The sequence below is a fragment of the Anser anser genome (genome assembly GCF_964211835.1).
Source record: "Anser anser genome assembly, chromosome: 26".
NCBI classification, from domain to species: domain Eukaryota; kingdom Metazoa; phylum Chordata; class Aves; order Anseriformes; family Anatidae; genus Anser; species Anser anser.
Window position 1 is genome coordinate 6,177,795 of NC_139747.1, and position 18,846 is coordinate 6,196,640.

General features: G+C 44.6%; 1 protein-coding gene across 4 annotated transcripts in view; it reads left to right on the forward strand.

Annotated features, from left to right (window-relative positions):
* Positions 1-18,846, forward strand: part of LOC310886671 (tetraspanin-15-like) — an 81,119-nt gene that overhangs the window by 30,897 nt on the left and 31,376 nt on the right. For 3 of the 4 annotated variants that reach the window (XR_014575415.1, XM_083811559.1, XM_083811558.1), the window contains exons 2-3: positions 1,891-2,076; positions 17,950-18,024. Coding sequence is in view for 3 of the 4 variants with exons in the window: in XM_083811558.1 (XP_083667684.1) it covers positions 1,891-2,076; positions 17,950-18,024 (261 nt within the window). In the remaining variant the exon portion in view is untranslated. The remainder of the gene's footprint in view (positions 1-1,890; positions 2,077-17,949; positions 18,025-18,846) is intronic. The other variant, XM_083811560.1, reaches the window with a different exon arrangement.

Consider the following 18,846-nt stretch of genomic DNA (forward strand, 5'->3'; position numbering starts at 1 on the left):
GTAAGGGTGGAAGCTGGGGAGGACAGTCTGGATGGGCAGTGTTAATGTCTGCCACCCTCTCGACAGCATGGGGTCTATGAAACCTAGGGCAAGAGCCAGCCCAAGCACCCAAACATATACAAGCAGGAAGGGGAGGGGAAAAGCCTAGTAAAATGAAGGTCAAAGTTCTTCAGCTAGGTGTATAATGCTGCAATTATACATCCATTTTGGAGGCAGGAGAAGAACAGCCTCTCCTCGAGTGCTCTTGAAGAGCAAAGGAGATGCGCTGTGTGCTGACAGCACCATTTGGGATTGGGTTTTAAATGCACTGGAGCTGGGAGTATTTTGCTTGGCTCGCATAGAATCATAGAATGTCCTGAGCTGACAAATACCTACAAGTATCATCAACTCCAAGTCCTGGCTCCACACAGGAGCACACAAAATTCAACTGTATTTGTACGACCATTGTCCAAACACTTCTTGAACTCCAGCAGGAGTGACCACTTACCTGTTTCAGTGCCCGACCACCCTCCCGGTGAAGAACCTTTTCCTAATATCCAGCCTGAACCTCCCCTGCCACAGCTCCATGCCATTCCCTTGGGTCCCATCGCTGTCACCAGAGAGCAGGGAGCAGCGCCTGCCCCCAGCCTCGCTCCCCTTGAGAGGAAGCTGCAGGCCACCATGAGGCCTCCCCTCTGTCTCCTCTTCTCTGGGCTGAACAAATCAAGTGACCTCAGCCACTCCTCCTACATCTTCTCCGCTAGACTTTTCACCATTTTTTTGCATGGTGCTTGACGTGAGGCTTCACCAGCACAGAGCAGAGTGGGACAGCCACTTCCTTGAGCAGCTGGCAGTGCTGTGCCTAAAGCAGCCCAGGGTATGGTCAGTGCATTTGGCTGCCAGGGCACACTGCTGGCTTGTGTTCAACTTGCCATCAACCAGAACCCCCAGATCCCTCTCTGGGGGGCTGCTCTCCAGCCTCCCGTCCCCCAGTCTGTATGCATAGCCAGGGTTGCCCCGTCCCAGGTGCAGAATCCAGCACTTGCTCTTGTTAAACTTCCTGTGGTTGGTGATTGCCCAGCCCTCCAATTTGTCAAGATCTCTCTGCAAGGCCTCTCTGCCCTCAAGGGAGTCAGCAGCTTCTCCTAATTTAGTATCAGCTGCAAGCTTACTTAGCATGCATTCCAGTCCTGCATCCAGATCATGTATAAAACACTGAAGAAAACTGGCCCCAAAATGGAGCCCTGGGGAACTCCATTAGTCCCCATTAGACACCAGCCCAATGTAACCCAGTTTACCCTTTGAGCCCAGCCTGTCAGCCAGTTGTTCACCCTTTGTAGCATGTATTTTTCTAGCTGTATGCTGGACGTTTTGTCCAGAAGGATACTGTGAGAAACAGCATCAAGAGCTTTGCTGACTTCCAAAAATTTCACATTTACAGGTTTCCCTTGGTCAGCTACGTGGGTAACGTTGTTGTAAAAGGAAATTTGGTTAGTTAAACAGGACTTTCCTTGTAAGCCCATGTTGGCTGTGACAAATGACTGTGTTGTCTTTCAGGTGGTTTTCAGTAGCTTCCAGAATACTCTTCTCCATAATTTTGCCAGGCACTGATATGAGCTGACAGGCCTGTAATTACCAGGGCCTTCTTTCTTAGCCTTCTTGGAAACTGGGACAACATTTGCAAGCTTCCAGTCAACTGGGATCACTCCAGATTCCCAAGGCCATTGAAAAATAACTGAGAGGGATCTCAGCCAGCTCTTCTTGATGAATCCCATCAGACTAATGTGCATCTAGCTGGAGCAGCAAATCCTGCACAAGTTGTCCCTGGGGCCTCTTCCACCTTGACCTTTCCCTCAAAGCCTCTGCTTTTTCCCATTTGCACCTGATGCCCATCTCATACTTCCCTTCCAGATCCTTGGCCTCATGATCCTTTGCATTGGGATTTATGCTGAAGTGGAGAGGCAGAAGCACAAAACCTTAGAAGGAATCTTCCTCGCTCCAGCCATTGTCCTGCTTCTGCTGGGCTTCACCATGTTCTGTGTCTCCTTCGTCGGCATGGTGGGGAGCCTCAGGGACAACCGGACACTGCTAAAGACGGTAAGGCTGGTGCCACCGCCGGGCTTTCTGGATGATTTCGTGGAGGAAAATTAATGTATCCTAATGAGTCACCACCATCACTTACTGGAAGTGTGTGCCCCTTACTGGCTTTAGGTGCTGCTTGATGTTTTTAGCTCAGCTGTAGAGCCAGTGGAGGAGTAACAGGGGGAGGATATATATAAATTGCAGAGCCGGCACCCTGTTATCCTCAGATGAATGCTTCCCAGCATCTGCAGGAGGCATTGCTGCCTTCCACCTGGGGTGACAAGTGAATTATTTTAGGGCTTAGATCCTGTCTCTGGTGGAGGGAAGGCTCTGCTTAATTTTATTTTAGTTGCAATGATGCCAATAGAAAGTAACTTTGTTTCCTTTTCCATGGAACTATTAGTAGAGAGGAAAATGGCCTTTGAAGCCAAACTGAAAGAAATCCAGGACTCTGCTGCAAAACCGTTCACTCCTAACCTGTTTCCCAAGGGTTGTGTCAGAATTGCAGCATCCAACCACATGTTCTCCCCTATGCTCTTGGGGTGACACCTCTGCCTCCAGTGAGAAGCATGAGACTGAAGGGGTTTATAAACTGAATTATAGGGCATTGACGAAGCTCCTCCATCACGCTCGGCCAGGGCTGATATCCGGTGACAAGCTCAGTGCTAGCTCTGTTGGTTCTACAGCTGTGACTGACACTCCCTCAGTGACGAAGTTGCTTTCGGATCAATAATCTGTGCCAGTCCACAGAGCCTTCCTGCTGGCACATGCATGCCTTGCATGCTAATGGTTCACATAACACCTTCCTCTCCTACTAGTTTGAGTTGATTGGTTTATTAAAATCAAACACAGGGTAGTTAGCTAGCTCTCACTTCCACTGGCTTGAAATATTCCTTTAAAAATTGCTCAGCATTTCACACGCAGAGAATCACACAGAATCATCTAGGTTGGAAGAGACCTCCAAGATCACCTAGTCCAACCTCTGACCTAGCACTAACAAGTCCTCCACTAAACCATATCACTAAGCCATACATCTAAACATCTTTTAAAGACCTCCAGGGATGGTGGCTCAACCACCTCCCTGGGCAGCCCATTCCAATGCCTAACAACCCTTTCAGTAAAGAAGTTTTTCCTAATACCCAACCTAAACCTCCCCTGACGCAACTTTAGCCCATTCCCCCTCATCCTATCACCGGGCACGTGGGAGAATAGACCAACCCCCACCTCGCTACAGCTTCCTTTAAGGTACCTATAGAGAGCGATGAGGTCTCCCCTGAGCCTCCTCTTCTCCAGGCTGAACAATCCCAGCTCCCCCAGCCGCTCCTCATAAGACCTGTGCTCCAGACCCCTCACCAGCTTCGTTGCCCTTCTCTGGACTCACTTGGGCACCTCCATGTCCTTCTTGTAGTGAAGGGGCCAAAATTGAACACAGTACTCGAGGTGCGGCCTCACCAGAGCCGAGTACAGGGGCACAATCACTTCCCTAGCCCTGCTGGCCACACTGCTTCTTATACAGGCCAGGATGCTGTTGGCCTTCTTGGCCACCTGAGCACACTGCTGGCTCATATTCAGCTGACTATCAACCAATACTCCCAGGTCCTTCTCTGCCAGGCAGCTTTCTAACCACTCATCTCCCATCCTGTAGCGCTGCTTGGGGTGGTTGTGCCCCAGGTGCAGGACCCGGCACTTGGCCTTGTTGAACTTCATACAGTTGGCTTGCATTTTGAACTAACACAGATGAGAGCCCAGATCAGAAAGACAATATTATCTTTGCTCCTGCATTACTGGATGAAATTATTATTGCTTTCCAATACATTTTATTCCATGCCATCTGTGATAGGTGGTTTTTTGCATTGCATTTAAGGTGACTAGGATCAAAACTGTGCTCTGTTGAGGTGTGATACCACCTGGTCCATTCAAGAGCTCAGAATAAGCTATCTCCTGACTGAGTGTTTGGAGAAGTCTCTAAATGAGAGGTCAGAGAAGTCCTGTCCAGGTGACACTTGTGGTATTTAAATAACCCTGATAGCTCGGTAAACAAGCAAACAAACAATTTCTCTATCAACTGACTTTTTTCTTTCTCTCTGGGTTCTGAGCTATCCCAGTGGGCATTTGCCTGGACTAAATTATATCTCTAGTATATTACCACCTTTTTGCTGTCCATAAAAGCAACTTGAAGAGCTCCATGTTTCTTCATGACATAAGCCCAGATGATATTTTTCTGCCAAAACTGAAGTTATGTCACCTGTGGAGAACTTTATATCTTTTTCCTCTGTCTGCCTGTAAAGCTATACAGTATTGTGTTCATTCTATCTAGGATTATTTCCAAAGAAGGATAATCACATCAAATTTTTCATAATATTTTCCTTTCTGTGCTAATACTTAGGATTCGTGGCTAATACTCTTTTTCTTTGGCTGGCTTTGGAAGTGGAAAATTGACACATCAGAGGGTAAGAAATCTCATCCTCATGGCAACCCAGGGCAACAGAAACGCAAGCTGATTAACTGCATTTCACAGGTTGTCAGTCAAATCAATTCTGTGATGGGCATAGCTGAGAAAAAGAAATAATCCTGCCTATTTGGATTGTTGGTTTTTTTCTTTTCTCCCTGTAGATATAACCAGCTTCACGCCCGCCATGTGGAATAAATAAAACAATACACGTGCAAGTCATCAAGCACAAAAACCCTTGCATCCCTTTTGGGTAGGTTACAAGAAAGGGGATGCTGGTCTCTTGTGTCAAAATACGTTGTGTTTTTATTTTTCAGAGGTACTCCGGGCTTCGTGGTCACTCACATTTGGCTGCAGATTGCCACAAATTCATTATCTATTTTCTAGCAGCAGATAAGGGAAGTGATATTTCTAATAATGGATCCAGCCTAATTTGCAGTCTTTGACAGTTTCCCCCATGGATATATTCATTTTTATGGGCATCAGCACAAAGAGGAGAACATGACAGCAGTCTTTCCGAGGTGAAGTGCACTTTATTCCAGTAGCCCAAAACAAGTCCCCAGGGAGACTGGGCTGCAATGGAAAGACCATTGCTGCCAGCGTGGTTTTATGGCACTGGATTACTTGATGCCTTTATGTGCTTTTACCTGCTCATAGTTACATTGGCTTGAACATCCGTACATGCCATTTTCCATGAAACCACACTAATAATGATGAGTAAAAAACTTCCCTGAACTTCAAATCAATAATAAAAATTGAATCGTCTCTTCATCTAAAAATACGTCTTGCTAACTTGGAAAGCAGACAGTAAATTCCTCCTATTTAGGAAAACAATATTTCAGTGCCCTACAAAAATCCATCAACTAGCACTTGACATTAATAACCAACTTTTACAAAGTATTGTAAGTGTAGGTGTGGGCGTGTGCATACTTGTTACATCCTCATTCATCCCAGTCATTTACTGCTATTAAAAGGATTATCGTTTTTCACAGCTTCATGGACAAAACTCTACCAATGTTTCTCTTGGGCAAAACAGTTATGAAAGCCACCAAACTTCTAACTCTGATTCTTGATGTATTATTCTAATATCCCCCCTGCAAGATTACTACAGCTGAAATTAGATTTTGGTATTAATCTTTTCTTATCTTATTCTCTCAAGACATTACCTGTAATTGCCATAAACATGCACACACCTCTTACCCGTGTGTAAGCCAGATTATCACTTCTTTAATTACTTCTCTAATATCCAGAGCACAGACTATTCAATAAAGCCTCCATCTGCTTGCAGTTCCTAGCTCAAGTATATTAGAAAAATTACAGGCAAGACCTAGGGATTTTAGCTGCTGATAGAAGTAATTGGTGTTACGAAGACCTGTACTTAATAGGTGGGCTAGGAGCTTCTGCTTGGGAATCAAGTTTTAAGTTGCTGTTTGCTCACCATTAAAATTTACAAGGCTTGAATAACTGTAAATTGTCTGATGAAGACAGCTTGCCACTGTTTTCAGGAAGTTCAGGGTGATTTAGCAAATGGATTGTAAAATAAGTATTTCTCTTACTCAATTAGATGGCTGAGGTGTGTGGGGGTGGGGGAGCTGGGTTGGTTTGGTTTAAGATCTGGAAACACTATGGAACAGGCAGCTCCATGCAGTTTTTGCACTTGATTACATCCAAATTGACTCTTCTTCATAGTGTTTTTAGAGTTCTTTTTGACAAAAAAGTGTATCATACTCAGCAACTCTTGCCTGGGTGCTTGGTTCCCACGTATTCATCCCATGTATGTTTCGCCTTCCAAAAAGTTACTAAACCCCTGAATTTGCAGAGGCAGTTTCTGTAGAGTTGCATTTGTTTTATGTAGAACAGGAAAGAGATGAGAGTCCAGGTCGGACAAGAAAACCAGCTTTGCTTTTTTTGTGTGTGTCCATTTGGTGAGCTTCTTGGGTTCCTCCCTTTCTGCCTTGGATTGGCCCAAATTCATCACATGGGGCAGAATTTGACCTTTGGTCTGTGAAAGCGAGAGATAGACCACTGCACCAACTCTTTTGGCCTTTTGGAAGTTGTATATATGTATATATACGTACATATATATATATATATATATATTTGGCTGTACTGCTGTTTCCAAAAGACAGTAATGCCAAGATGTGAAAAGCGAACTCTGGCAACCACCAGAAGCTTTGCCGTTCTTTTTATTTGCAATTCTTATGTTTTTTCTCTCAAGGTCAGGCCGTGACATGACTTCCCAAGCAGAGCTTGAAGTGTGCCTTTTCTACAGCTTCTGATTGCACATGTAAATAGAGAGACTAAATGCTAGAAAATGTCATATTTGTCAGGTTTGGAGAGGGGAGCGAATACGGCTGTGGGGAAACGGATGGCAATCACAGAGCTATTGTGTGAATGGAGAAGTGTCCTTCTCCCAGCAAGACAAATTTCACCTTGAGGACAGTCAGATACTACAGTGATTTGAAGCTTTGCAGCCCTTGCCATTTCTGAATGAAAGCAATCAGAAGAACATGTGTGGAGGAGCACTTTGAGGTCTGAGCTGGTCCAAGCAGCTGGTTTTGTTCCCAATTGCATGGATAAAGGGGCAAAAATTACACAGAAAACCTATGTTACAGCAGAGCTGTGCAGAGCGTCCCTCTGCCCCATCACTAGCCCTAATTATTACCCAAGAGCAACAACTTAAAATCAGTTTTAAGCCAGGGGATTTAAAAAATACCAGTAAGCAGCACCTTTCACTTAGTTTTCTTCCATGTCTGGAAACATTGTGTGAAACTATTTACAGAACTAGTGTTTCCAGGTGCATTGCTTGCACTTAACCCACTCAGATACTTGATTCGGACTAATTCCTCTTTTTTTCAAGGTTCTGGAAAACGTCTTGGTTGAAAGCAGAGCATTTGCAAGGGGTATCCAGTTCACCCATTTACCATGGAATGCTCAACTCCAGGCCAGCAAAAAGAAACACTCCCTTGAATATCAGCAGTAAGGAGACAAACTCCTGAGGCACAGGGTTTGGAACAGGCATCATCCCTGTGCCACGCTAGCAATGGCTTAAAATGAAAGTCTCATCATGACAACCCACGTGTAGCAACATCCATGGCTTGAGGAGTTTGGTGAGAATTTGGGCTATTCTGGGTTTGCAAAGTTTGCAGCTGACGGCTGGAGGTAGTTTTTTTCTGCCCCTGCAAAATGAATGAAGGAGAAATAGGCAATTGAGGAGGCAGCATCCCAATCTGCAGAAACAAAATGGGGTATTTATGGGCAATATGGAAATTCCCTTACAGAAAAAAAAATAAAGCAACTTCCAAATGCAGTGGGGTTAGAGCAGCATCTCCTTTAGGCTGTTTTTCAGCTATTTCTGCCGTTTTGGGGAATGAACAAGGCGAAAGAGTTGCCTATTCTGCTCTAGACACAGCAAGAGACCCTACCACTTGTATTTTCCCATCGACTGCTGCTCCAAGCAGGGGAGATGTGGATTTAACAGAATCACAGAATGTTAGGGATTGGAAGGGACCTTGAAAGACCATCTAGTCCAATCCCCCTGCTGAAGCAGGAACACCTAGATCAGGTCACACAGGAACACATCCAGGCGGGTTTTGAATGTCTCCAGAGAAGACTCCACAACCCCCCTGGGCAGCCTGTTCCAGAGTTCTGTCACTCTTACTGTAAAAAAGTTTTGTCTCATATTTAAGTGGAACCTCCTATGTTCCAGCTTGCACCCATTGCCCCTTGTCCTATCACTGGATGTCACCCAGCAGAGCCTGGCTCCATCCTCCTGACACTCACCCTTTACAGATTAATAAACATGAATAAGGTCACCCCTCAGTCTCCTCCAAGCTAAAGAGACCCAGCTCCCTCAGCCTTTCCTCATAAGGGAGATGCTCCACCCCCTTAATCATCCTCGTGGCTCTGCGCTGGACTCTTTCAAGCAGTTCCCTGTCCTTCTTGAACTGAGGGGCTCACAACTGGACGCAATATTCTAGATATGGTCTCACCAGGGCAGAGTAGAGGGGGAGGAGAACTTCTCTTGACCTACTAATCACCCTCTTCTGATACACCCCAGGATACCATCGGCCTTCTTGGGCACAAGGGCACAGTGCTGGCTCATGGTCATCCGGCTGTCCACCAGGACCCCCAGGTCCCTTTCCCCTATGCTGCTCTCCAGCAGGTCAGTCCCCAGCTTATACTGGTACCCTGAGTTGATCTTGCCCAGATGCAGGACTCTACTCTTGCCTCATTATATTTCATTAAATTTCTCCCCGCCCAACTCTGCAGCCTGTCTAGGTCTCACTGGGTGGCAGCACAGCCTTCTGGCATGTCAGCCACTCTTCCCAGTTTAGTGTCATCAGCAAACTTGCTGACAGTGCACTCCATTCCCTCATTCAAGTTGATGACTATACCAGAACAGTACTGGTCCCAGTGCTGACCCTTCAGGGACTCCACTAGATACAGGCCTCCAACTCGAATCCATCCCATTGACCACAACCCTCTGGCTTCTTTCCTTCAGGCAGTTCACAGTCCACCTCACTACCCAATCGTCCAGACCCCACTTCCTCAGTTTAGCTGTGAGGATGCTGTGGGAGACAGTGTCAAAGGCTTTACTGAAATTAAGATAGACACATCCACTGCTTTACCATCATCTATCCACCTGGTTATGTCTTCGTAAAAGGCTATCAGGTTGATTAAGCATGACTTGCCCTTGGTAAAGCCATATTGACTGCCCCTAATGACCCTCTTATCCTTGATATGACTAGAGACAGAGCCAAGGACAAGTTGTTCCATCACCTTACCAGGGATGGAGGTGAGGCTGACCAGTCTATAGTTACCCGGGTCCTCCTTCTTGCCCTTTTTGAAGACTGGAGTGACATTTGCTTTCCTCCAGTCCTCAGGCACCTCTCCTGATGCCCACGACTTACCAAAGATGATGGAGAGTGGCCTAGCAATGACTTCCGCCAGCTCCCTCAGCATCTGCGGGTGCATCCCATCAGGACCCATGGATTTATGGATGTCCAAATTGCTTAATTGGTCCTTAACCCAGTCCTCATCAACAGAGGCAAACTCCTCCTTTATCCTGACTTCCTCTGGGGCCACAGGGATACGGGGCTCCTCAGGACAGCCTCCAGCATTATAGACAGAGACAAAGAAAGCATTCGGTAACTCTGCCTTCTCTTTATCTTCTGTCACCAGGACACCCACCTCATTCATCAGGGGGCCTACATTGCCTCTAGTGTTAGTTTTATCTGCAATGTATTTGAAGAAGCCCTTTCTGTTGTCCTTGAGCCCTCTTGCAATGTTTAATTCTGAGGAGGCCTTAGCTTTCCTAGTTGCCTCCCTATATCCACTGACAACAGCCTTATATTCCTCCAAAGTGGCCAGCCCATCCTTCCATGATCTGTAGACTCTCCTCTTCCACTTGAGTTTGCCCAGCAGTTCCCTGTTTAACCACGCGGGTCTCCTGGCTCCCTTTCTTGACTTCCTACCTGTTGGGATGCTCTGATCTTGAGCTTGGAAGAAGCAGTCCTTGAATGCTAACCAACTATCTTGGGCTCCTTTACCTTCAAGTACCCTGTCCCATGGGATTTCCCCTAACAATTGTTTGAAAAGGCCAAAGTTGGCCCTACTGGGTCCAACAGGGTTGCGATTCTGCTCGGTATTCTGTTCCTGCCACATGAGATCCTGAACCCCACTATCTCATGGTCGCTGCAACCAGTGCTGCCCTCAACCTTCACAGCTTCAACCAGTCCCTCCTTGTTAGTGAGGACAGGATCCAGGGCACTTCTTCATCTTGGAGAAGTGATTTCAGCTTTTGATTTCAAAAGATGAAGGTTTTGGAGGTCAGGTGTACACGACATTCTCCAAACCACGTGTTATAATTCAGGACATTATAACTAATAAACAAATGTGGTCACTGGGGTGGCAGTTCTTGGTGGACCTGCAGTGCCCACCGAGTGAAGAGGAAAACTTGATAAACAAAGTCTCCTGGTTACAGCATTGCATCAGAAATGCAACCATATTACTGCATCTGAACTCATCCAGGGTTGTCTGGATGAGTTATTACCTTGCTGGTGCAAGGGAGGTCACCAGGCATTTTTCCATTCACTTTTCTTTGCTTTCAAGGTAGGTGAAGGTTAATTGGAGGATGGTTTATGCAAAGCATCACTGCAAGCCCCCAATTGCTCTTTGCAGCCTGAGGGTCTCTCTTTGCTTGCTTGGGTCTGAGGCTTGCTGCCCTGTGGGGCTCAGCTCCTTGCATCAGCAGCAAAGGGTTTCCTCTGGATGTCAATATCAGCAGGTTTCAGCAGTACTGGTTTAAATCCCCAAAAAGCAAATTTCTGGTAATTAGCACACAAATAGGATCCTCTCGAGAAAGCAATGTAAGAAACTCTTTCCCACAGAGGTTTGCTTAGGGATATGCGTATATTTCTTTTTCTTGTTAAGCCCGCTGATTATATAGTTCTCTGATTAGAAGCTCTCTAAACAAAACCACCACTTTCTTGGTTTTTCTGCTTTGCTACACAGAGCGGTCAATAAATGAGCAAGCCTGATATTTGTGCAGCAGCAAGTGTTCAGGATTGCTAGGGGAGCTGAGCACTTCATTAGCTCTGGAGCAAACGCTTGGAGTGAAAGGAGCAGAGCCTGGATCTGCTGTGACAGGGCTTTGGGCCAGGCAGGTAGCGATGCTCCTCACAGGTAGCCTTTTGCACTCTGTGTTTGCCTAAGGAGCTCCTCTATGAACTGGACTAAGCATCTGCAGCCCTCTCATGCGTGGGACAGATCTACAATTGCTCAAACGTCAAAATCCCAGAAAAATACAGTCAGAAAAAGCTCTCTGCATCTAATTTGTTCTCCTTTAAATCTATTTTTTTCATATATAGTAATTATTATTTAATTTGACTGAGACAAAGTAGGAGCCCCAGAGCAGCAAGAGGAGCTTTCTGCAAGCAGTAGTAGCTGATCTCCTCCATTAAGGGTTAGTCACCTCTTGGCTGGGGCTTTTTAATCACTGCAACATGCTTTAAATGGGGATTCATTTGGCTCAGGTTTGGCTCCAGGGGAGAAGAGGGAGCTGGAGCCCTGTAGGTGTTTGTCACATTATTTATTTGCACTTTCACATTGAATTTCTTGCTGTGACCCCATTCACTGTCTTTCTAGGAGCAGGTTGGGAAGGTTTTGCAAGCAACAAAAAACATACTTTATTCTTCCCAAGCTGAATATGCTAAGTATCACTGGCAAACTCCCAGCTGTTGCATTCCTTTATTTTGTGCTTGCTCTTTTTTTTTTCTTCCCCCCCCCCCCTTTTTTTTTTTTTTAAATCGCAGAACTACATTAGTCGTTACAGTAATAACAGCCATCCTTGCAGTGACTTAGTGGGGCTTCACACCTTCTGGAAAGCCCAGTAAATACTGATTTTATAAAGTCCTTCCAAAAATCCTTCAAGTGTGGATTATTTACAGACATGGACAACCAGGTGTTTGTGGTTCTGGTTTCTCAGAGGTGGAATTGCAGGGTCATTGCTCTCGGATGTTATCCACCTGCATTGCAGAACACCTCCTTTATCCAGAACATGTTAAAAACCTCTTTCACCAGATGGCAAAATCAATGTGGACCTTTCAGTGGAAGTATTGTTTGGAGTTGGCATGGCTAGATGCCAACAAGCACCTTCAGAGTTACTATCCTTTTCAGTATGATTTTTTTATGTATTATTTTTTAAATAATAGTTATAGCCTATGCTGTGTTTTCACTGCCTAAAGAGAACTGTCAGTGGTGCCCTAGCATCCTTCAAAGTTGATGCTACCCATTGTGTGATGATGACATGCTGGTGAGCATTGGATGAAGTCCAGGAGTTTTCTTTTTGCAAAGTCTGAGATGGTATTAGTAGCATCCAAGTGGTTTGATCTGTATTAGGAGTTTGCAGTGCATTGCCTTTCTAGAGGATTGAGCTGATTGTGCCATAGAAATATTTTTTTCTGACTGGGGGGGAAAGCAACAGGTACATACATCTTTGGAAAGAGGTGAAATTTGGTTGCTCGGCCCTCAAACTCTGAAATAAGTTAGATTTGCAGAGAGCCATCAGTCATGGAACTGCATGGACAGGGCTGTAGGAAGCACTATCCACCCCTATTCATAAAAAAACTCCTGTGTTTTTTTTAGGGGAGGATGAATGTGTTGTAGCTCAAACCTGGTGCACTGCAGCATCTGTCTTGGTCTCAAGATAGGAGCAGAGAGTAGCAGGGCTATAGCTAAGGAAGGGTTAACAGCAATCTCATAGCAGCTGAAAGTCTATAAAAGCCTAAATGAGGGAAAAATTGTTTTCTGTCATGTGAGGGGAGCAGAAAGGGGCATAACTGGTATTCAGGAGGGCAGAGCTGGCATCTATGGGACTGGGTGGAGGCAGAGCTGTTGTGTGGAGGAAGGGGCTCGTGGGTAGTCCCAGACAATTATTTACAGGACTACCAGCCATTTTGGGAATAAAAACAGGTTTCTTGTTTATTTAGATCATGAAGTGTAAGGGAAATGTGTATTTTGACTCAAAGCTTGGCAAGTACTTGTGTGAAACCCAAGTAGGTGTAGTTATGAGTCTCAGCCTGGGAGGATGGGCAGGAGGGGTGTGTTGCGTGCTGCAGAAATAAAACACCGTGCTTAATAAAGAAGGTGCTCTGCAAAGTCTCATCGTCTCCTCATCTGGGCTTTATTGTTTTCATTTAATCTGTATAGGGAAGACATTTCTGAGAGATCTTTTGAGATTTTTTATTTCTTCAAAGCATATTTGAAAGCTCTCTTCCAATGTAGGAATAAACAATTGTTTGAGTTTTCAGAGGAAGGGCTGCATGCAAGTACCTTTCAGGAAAAAAAAAATAAAGAGAGCCATTCTAGGTAGGAGAAAGCTTTAACACATCATTATGAAGTAATATCTCTTTAAAAGCTCTACATAAAATCGAATCTGTGATTAAACTAGCTGGATGTGGATTTCTGTGCTTATGTAAAATGGGGGATGCCTTCATGGCTGGTCTGGATGAAGGCAGAAGATATGGCAGGCTCTTGCAAAGGGCATGACTTAGAGGCCTCCCAGGCAGAGTGAAAGGTTTATTTTTTACATGCCTCTGCATTGTCCCTTCGCAAGCATGTCAGGTACGTTTCTCACAGCTACACTTTTGAGCTGTTCTCCTGTATCAAGGGAGGATGACCAATTCCTTCTCTGGATACTCAGGAATATGGCAAAACTTGAGGATTGCCTTAGTGCAAACTCCTATGCTTGCAAAACGTGGAAGAGAAGAGAAGGAAGAGAAATTAAAACTGCTTGTTTTTTTTTTTCATCTTGGTAATGGGTAGTCCAGATTTTCCATCCCTTGACAACCTCTTGTTGGTGTTAATAGGTCCAAAACCTTTTCTTGTATTGGCGTCAGTAGGCTGACTTAGCTCCTTTCCTTGAGAACAAGCCATAGAAATGTATAAAAATAAAATTTGGAGAGTTATTTGCATGAAGGCATAACAGACCTATCCCAATAGGGTTTTTAATGGTGCCTGTAGAAAGGATAAAATAATCTACAGAGTCTTGTATTAAATAAACATCACAGATTTCTCTTTTGCTTTTATGTCATTCTATGAGCTCTCTTCCATCCTTGCAGCTGCATCCTTTCCCCTGCTCATCCGTGGCAAAAAGAGCATCCTTCTACCATCCCAAATCCCAATAGGGTCACACTTGGGCTGAACACATGTGAGCCTCCCATGGCCATAAGTGTCTTGAGGGCACCTGTGCTCAGGGTCGAGCAGATCCATGCAAGGAGCCTGCAGCTCCCTCTGTGGCTGCAGGCTCCTTGCATGGACTGACTCCTGAATAAATCCCTGAATGGCTTATTCATCATTCAAACTAGTGCATCCAACCTTCCCATGGTTCCTACCCACACCCTAATTCATGGTGATCCTTTCGGCCTCACATGAACATGTTTAAGCTGGAAATTTGAGGCAGCTGCATGCTGCTCATGGTCTGGAAATGAAACACCAGCAGGTTTGCACTCCTGTATCAGCCAAAACCCATGTCTAGGATTGTTTGCTATGTACCAGCTAGTATTTCAGGTGTTTTTTCAAGCTTCTGGGAGAATAAACTTCGCAGCAAGACATTCTATCTGGTATACAGAGGTGACATCCTAGAGGATGTATGGGAAGGAACTGCACCAGACAGCCTATATATTGCTTATGCAAAGTAATGCTAATGAATAAGGTTGCTCCCCAAACTGGAAGGAGACCTGTCTTTAAGCTAGGGTTAATTCAGGTCAGGATTCATAGATGGCCAAGGGTGTGAGGAGCACCTTTGCTCTGGGATAGTCAGGGTGAGGATGCAGAGCGCGGCCCCTGGGATCTCTCCTCCCACTCTCGGTTTGGCTTCCAGAGAGATTAATGATGAACAAAACAGAGCTGGAGACTGTTAGAGGAGGAAAGGAGCAGCTCAGAGCTCTGCTGATCACAGTGATAGGGGTGATTAACCTTTTTGTCAAAGTATTTGAGGAAATTAAGCAGTATAATTTATTGTGAAATTTTAGATTGATGAGCTGTTTAAATGGAACTGGCTGTGGCAAGTGTTAATTTGTTAAGAATTGAGAATTTTTTGCCCATGCCAGCCATCTTGAGCAAGATGAATCAGCAGCTGAGGGTTTTATTGGCTATTTTCTCTATATGAAAGCTGTGTTTTGCTTCACACTGGGCAATGGGTGAGATCCTCAGGCACCTTCCCCATCCCTCCACTGCAGTATTTCCTACATTTCAGCAACATCAGCAGCAAAGCCTGGCTGGAGGGTCATATTAGAATCATAGAATCACTTAGGTTGGAAAAGACCTTTAAGATCATCAAGTCCAACCATTAATATTGAGGAAGCACAGCCACTTGCTTGCCCTGTGCAATTGCTTCAATGCACAGGGAATATTTTTGCGAGAATGGGGGGAAAAACAGCTTCTTGGCGTATTGTTTTATTTTTTTTTTTTAACTTTTTTTGTGATTTTTTTAGCTTGTTGCAAACCTGCAGCAGCTCAAGGCAGGATTAAATGCTGTTTAATGTGGATTTTTGTTCTTTAATTTATGCTGCTGGAGTCTTTTTAAGGAAAAAAAATGCTAATTTATCCATGTGCAGTCTGACAGACATCAAGGACTGCAATGCACTTGTTAAAGAGATAATCACAGATGTTGCCAGCAGTTTTGCCCTTACATGTGTTCCAGTTACCAGCAGTTGCTGCAGTCCTTGGAAAAGCAAAGCAAAGTGCCACTTTCTGCTATGTCTATGCAGCCAGTGGGGGTTCGCATGCTCCATTCAGCCATTATCTGGGATAAGAACAGCCAGTGTTCATTCAGGCTGCACTTTTGCAAGGCTTACACTGGAGACTGGGGTTGTAGTCGCTATACTTGTAAATCCTCCTTAAATTAGGGGAAATTGTGTCCTTTCTGGAGGCAAGGTTACATATTGCATGGTCCAGGGAGAGCTGGGCATCACCTGTGTAACTTCCCAGGTTGGCAGTTTAGCTCTTGTAAGGAATTGCAGTCAGCCTCAGCCAGCTTATCCCTTTCCTTGTCTGTCTTCCCAAGTAGTGCTAGCACTTTTCATCCACTTACAAAGACCGTGAGCTATGCTCTTTCTTCAGGTTTTCTCTTGGAAACTGTGGATTTTTCTGGCTGTGAACCTCATCTGATGAAGTATTTGAAAGCAGTCATTTTTCCAATAGCCAGGTACAGCCAGCATCCCATGGACATATGCAAAATATGCCCACATTTGTTTATAAACCAAATGAGATTCCTGGACATTAAATATTAGCCTTGATTTCAATATGCATGGAGCAGGCTGAATTGTATTACATAAATCTTTCTTCTTATATATTGACTTGACAAGCTGTACAGCGGAAACACAGACCAGAAGAAGGAAATAAGAGTTTGGAACAAAGAAATCAGTGTGCAATGGCCAAAACACTGGAAAGAGGTTGGTTAGCAGCCCAAAAATCAAAAAGTTTTCTCTTTTCTCACAGTGGAAGTATTGATAAGAGTTCGCACCTTTTTTTTTTTCCTTTTTTGTTTTTTCTGGTAAATGGGGTACAAAGCGCTCTTTTTTTTTAGAGTTTAGCTAAAGTTGAAAATACTGAAAAAGCAGAAAAATGTTTCCAAAAGGTGATTTCCTCTCTGTCTCACTGCTTGCCACTTTGCTGTAGCATTGCATGATCTATACATGCCCTGTTTGGTAAAACTGTCAGCCACGTCACCGTGGGCTTCTTACCAAATCAGCCTCTTATTAAACCAGTACAGATGTGTGCACTTGCGTATTGTCTCTGCCTATGAGAGAATGGGTACTTGGTCAATCGTATTGCTTAATTATGAGATTCCCTTCCCAGTTAAATCTGGTCAAGATAAACTGATTTAGATGGTGATGAAAGTGGTGCTGCTTCTGCAGTGGGATTACACTAGTTGGCTCTTAGCAAATGAACGTGGTGCAAAACTCAGCCAAGGGCAGCTAATTAAAACCCCTGCAGTTCTGGGTTTGGCACATTAAGTGGCGTGCTGCTGCAGTGTTGCTTTGGTTTTGCCAAACTTGGGAAATAATTTCTGGGTGTGCTTTGTAAACAGGCTCTGCTGATAAGCCAGTGGTCAAAGTGAATATCATGGTAATAAATTACCTCCCTCCAATTTATTTTTTAACTTGCTTTTAGATTTTTAGCTAGTTACCATGGTAACTTTCCACCTTCCTTTTTCTGGTGAGCGTCCAAAGTCACAGATGGAGGTAGCCTTGGGGAGACGCATGTGAGCCAAGCAAAGCTTTGCTGTCTATCCTCTGCAAAGTTGGATGCAAACCCATATGGGACATCTCAAATAGGGACTGAAGCTTTATGAGACTGATGGGTGTAGGCTGCAGGAATATCAGACCTCCTAGTTTAAGTTGTTTGCTCCATCAGGACATTGATTGCCAGCCTAAATTTGTTGCCACAATGAGTTCTGGCAGAGATATGAGTTACTGCCTGTACTCTGGAGATGGCTGATGCTACGTTGGATGTCTGGCTTGGAAACATCAGTGTTCAAACAACCACTGGCATTCCATCACAAAAGTGGTGACTTTTCTGTGGACACCTATATCCACTCAGAGATAACAATTGCTTCCACTGTATCTGTTTTACCCGTGTCCCCATGCAGAATTTGGCCATCCAGATTGCATTTGGTTTCTTTTTTTTTAATTCATACTTGCTTCCTGCCACTCATTCTACATGGGAGCAAGCTTAGGACAGAGATCTTCAGAAGAGATTTGCAGCTCTCTGGAGCAATCGTAATGAAATGGTCTGCTTTCTAAGTGTTTCTAAGCACCTCATGGTTTCCAGGTCTCCCTCTTCAAAGTTGACTGGTAGCCAGCACAGCCTTGCTTGGAGCAGGGCTAATCCTTCTCTTTTTTTTTTTTTTTTTTTTCTTTCTTTTTTTTCAGTTCTTCTGGGTTCTTCTGGTGATCTTTCTCATGGAGCTGCTGCTGATATGCATTGAAATCATCTTCGAAAACAAGGTGAGTGCAATCAGGAGGCTGGAGAGCTGCACATTTGCTTAGCATGGCAGCATACTGCAGCCCTGCATGTCATCAGGGGAAATTTCCTTCTCACCTCAAGTATGTGTCCGTGTATGTCCTGAAACTGGAAGATTTTCATTTTTCTTGCTCTTCTTGGGCTGTGCCTTGCACTCTGGAGCTGCAGTGGACCTACAGCACCACCCAGAGCTCCTGCCACAGTGGCAGCTCCCATGCAGCCAAAAATTCTTTTTTTTTTTTTTTTTTTTGAGAGGACTCATTAAGTTCCTCACCTCACTTTTGTTAACTGCTGGCTTGTATTTGCAAGGACAGGATTGAGTTATAGATGAACTAAGTAACATTGGTGAACACTTCCAATGCATGTCCTTTCTGTCTGTCCACATTCTGCTGAAGAAGCTCTGCCATTTCCAATTTTATTTTACCATTGTAATTGATCAAATGATTAAATATGAAATCTCAGTTTCTGCTGGCTCAAAGAATGTGCAGACCAGGAGAGCAACATCTGAAATACGTACTTAGGGACTATAAAAATCAATTCACTTTTGCACAAACAGCTTGATGCTTTCAAACCTGTAAAGGTTGGTGGGCTATGGATAGTTTGAGGATTTAGGTACTTGGTGAGCCCCAAAGTGGAAGAGAGGCAAAGGAGGAGGACATTGCCTTTTGGATGCTGCATTAAACTTTCTCCAGCAGATTTTGAGAGCTCTCCAAAACTCTCCAATCCTGGGAAAATGAAGGGTATTGGGTCACCAGCACGGAGACATGGTTCTCTAAGGAAAATCAGCACTTGAGTCTTTCCCATGT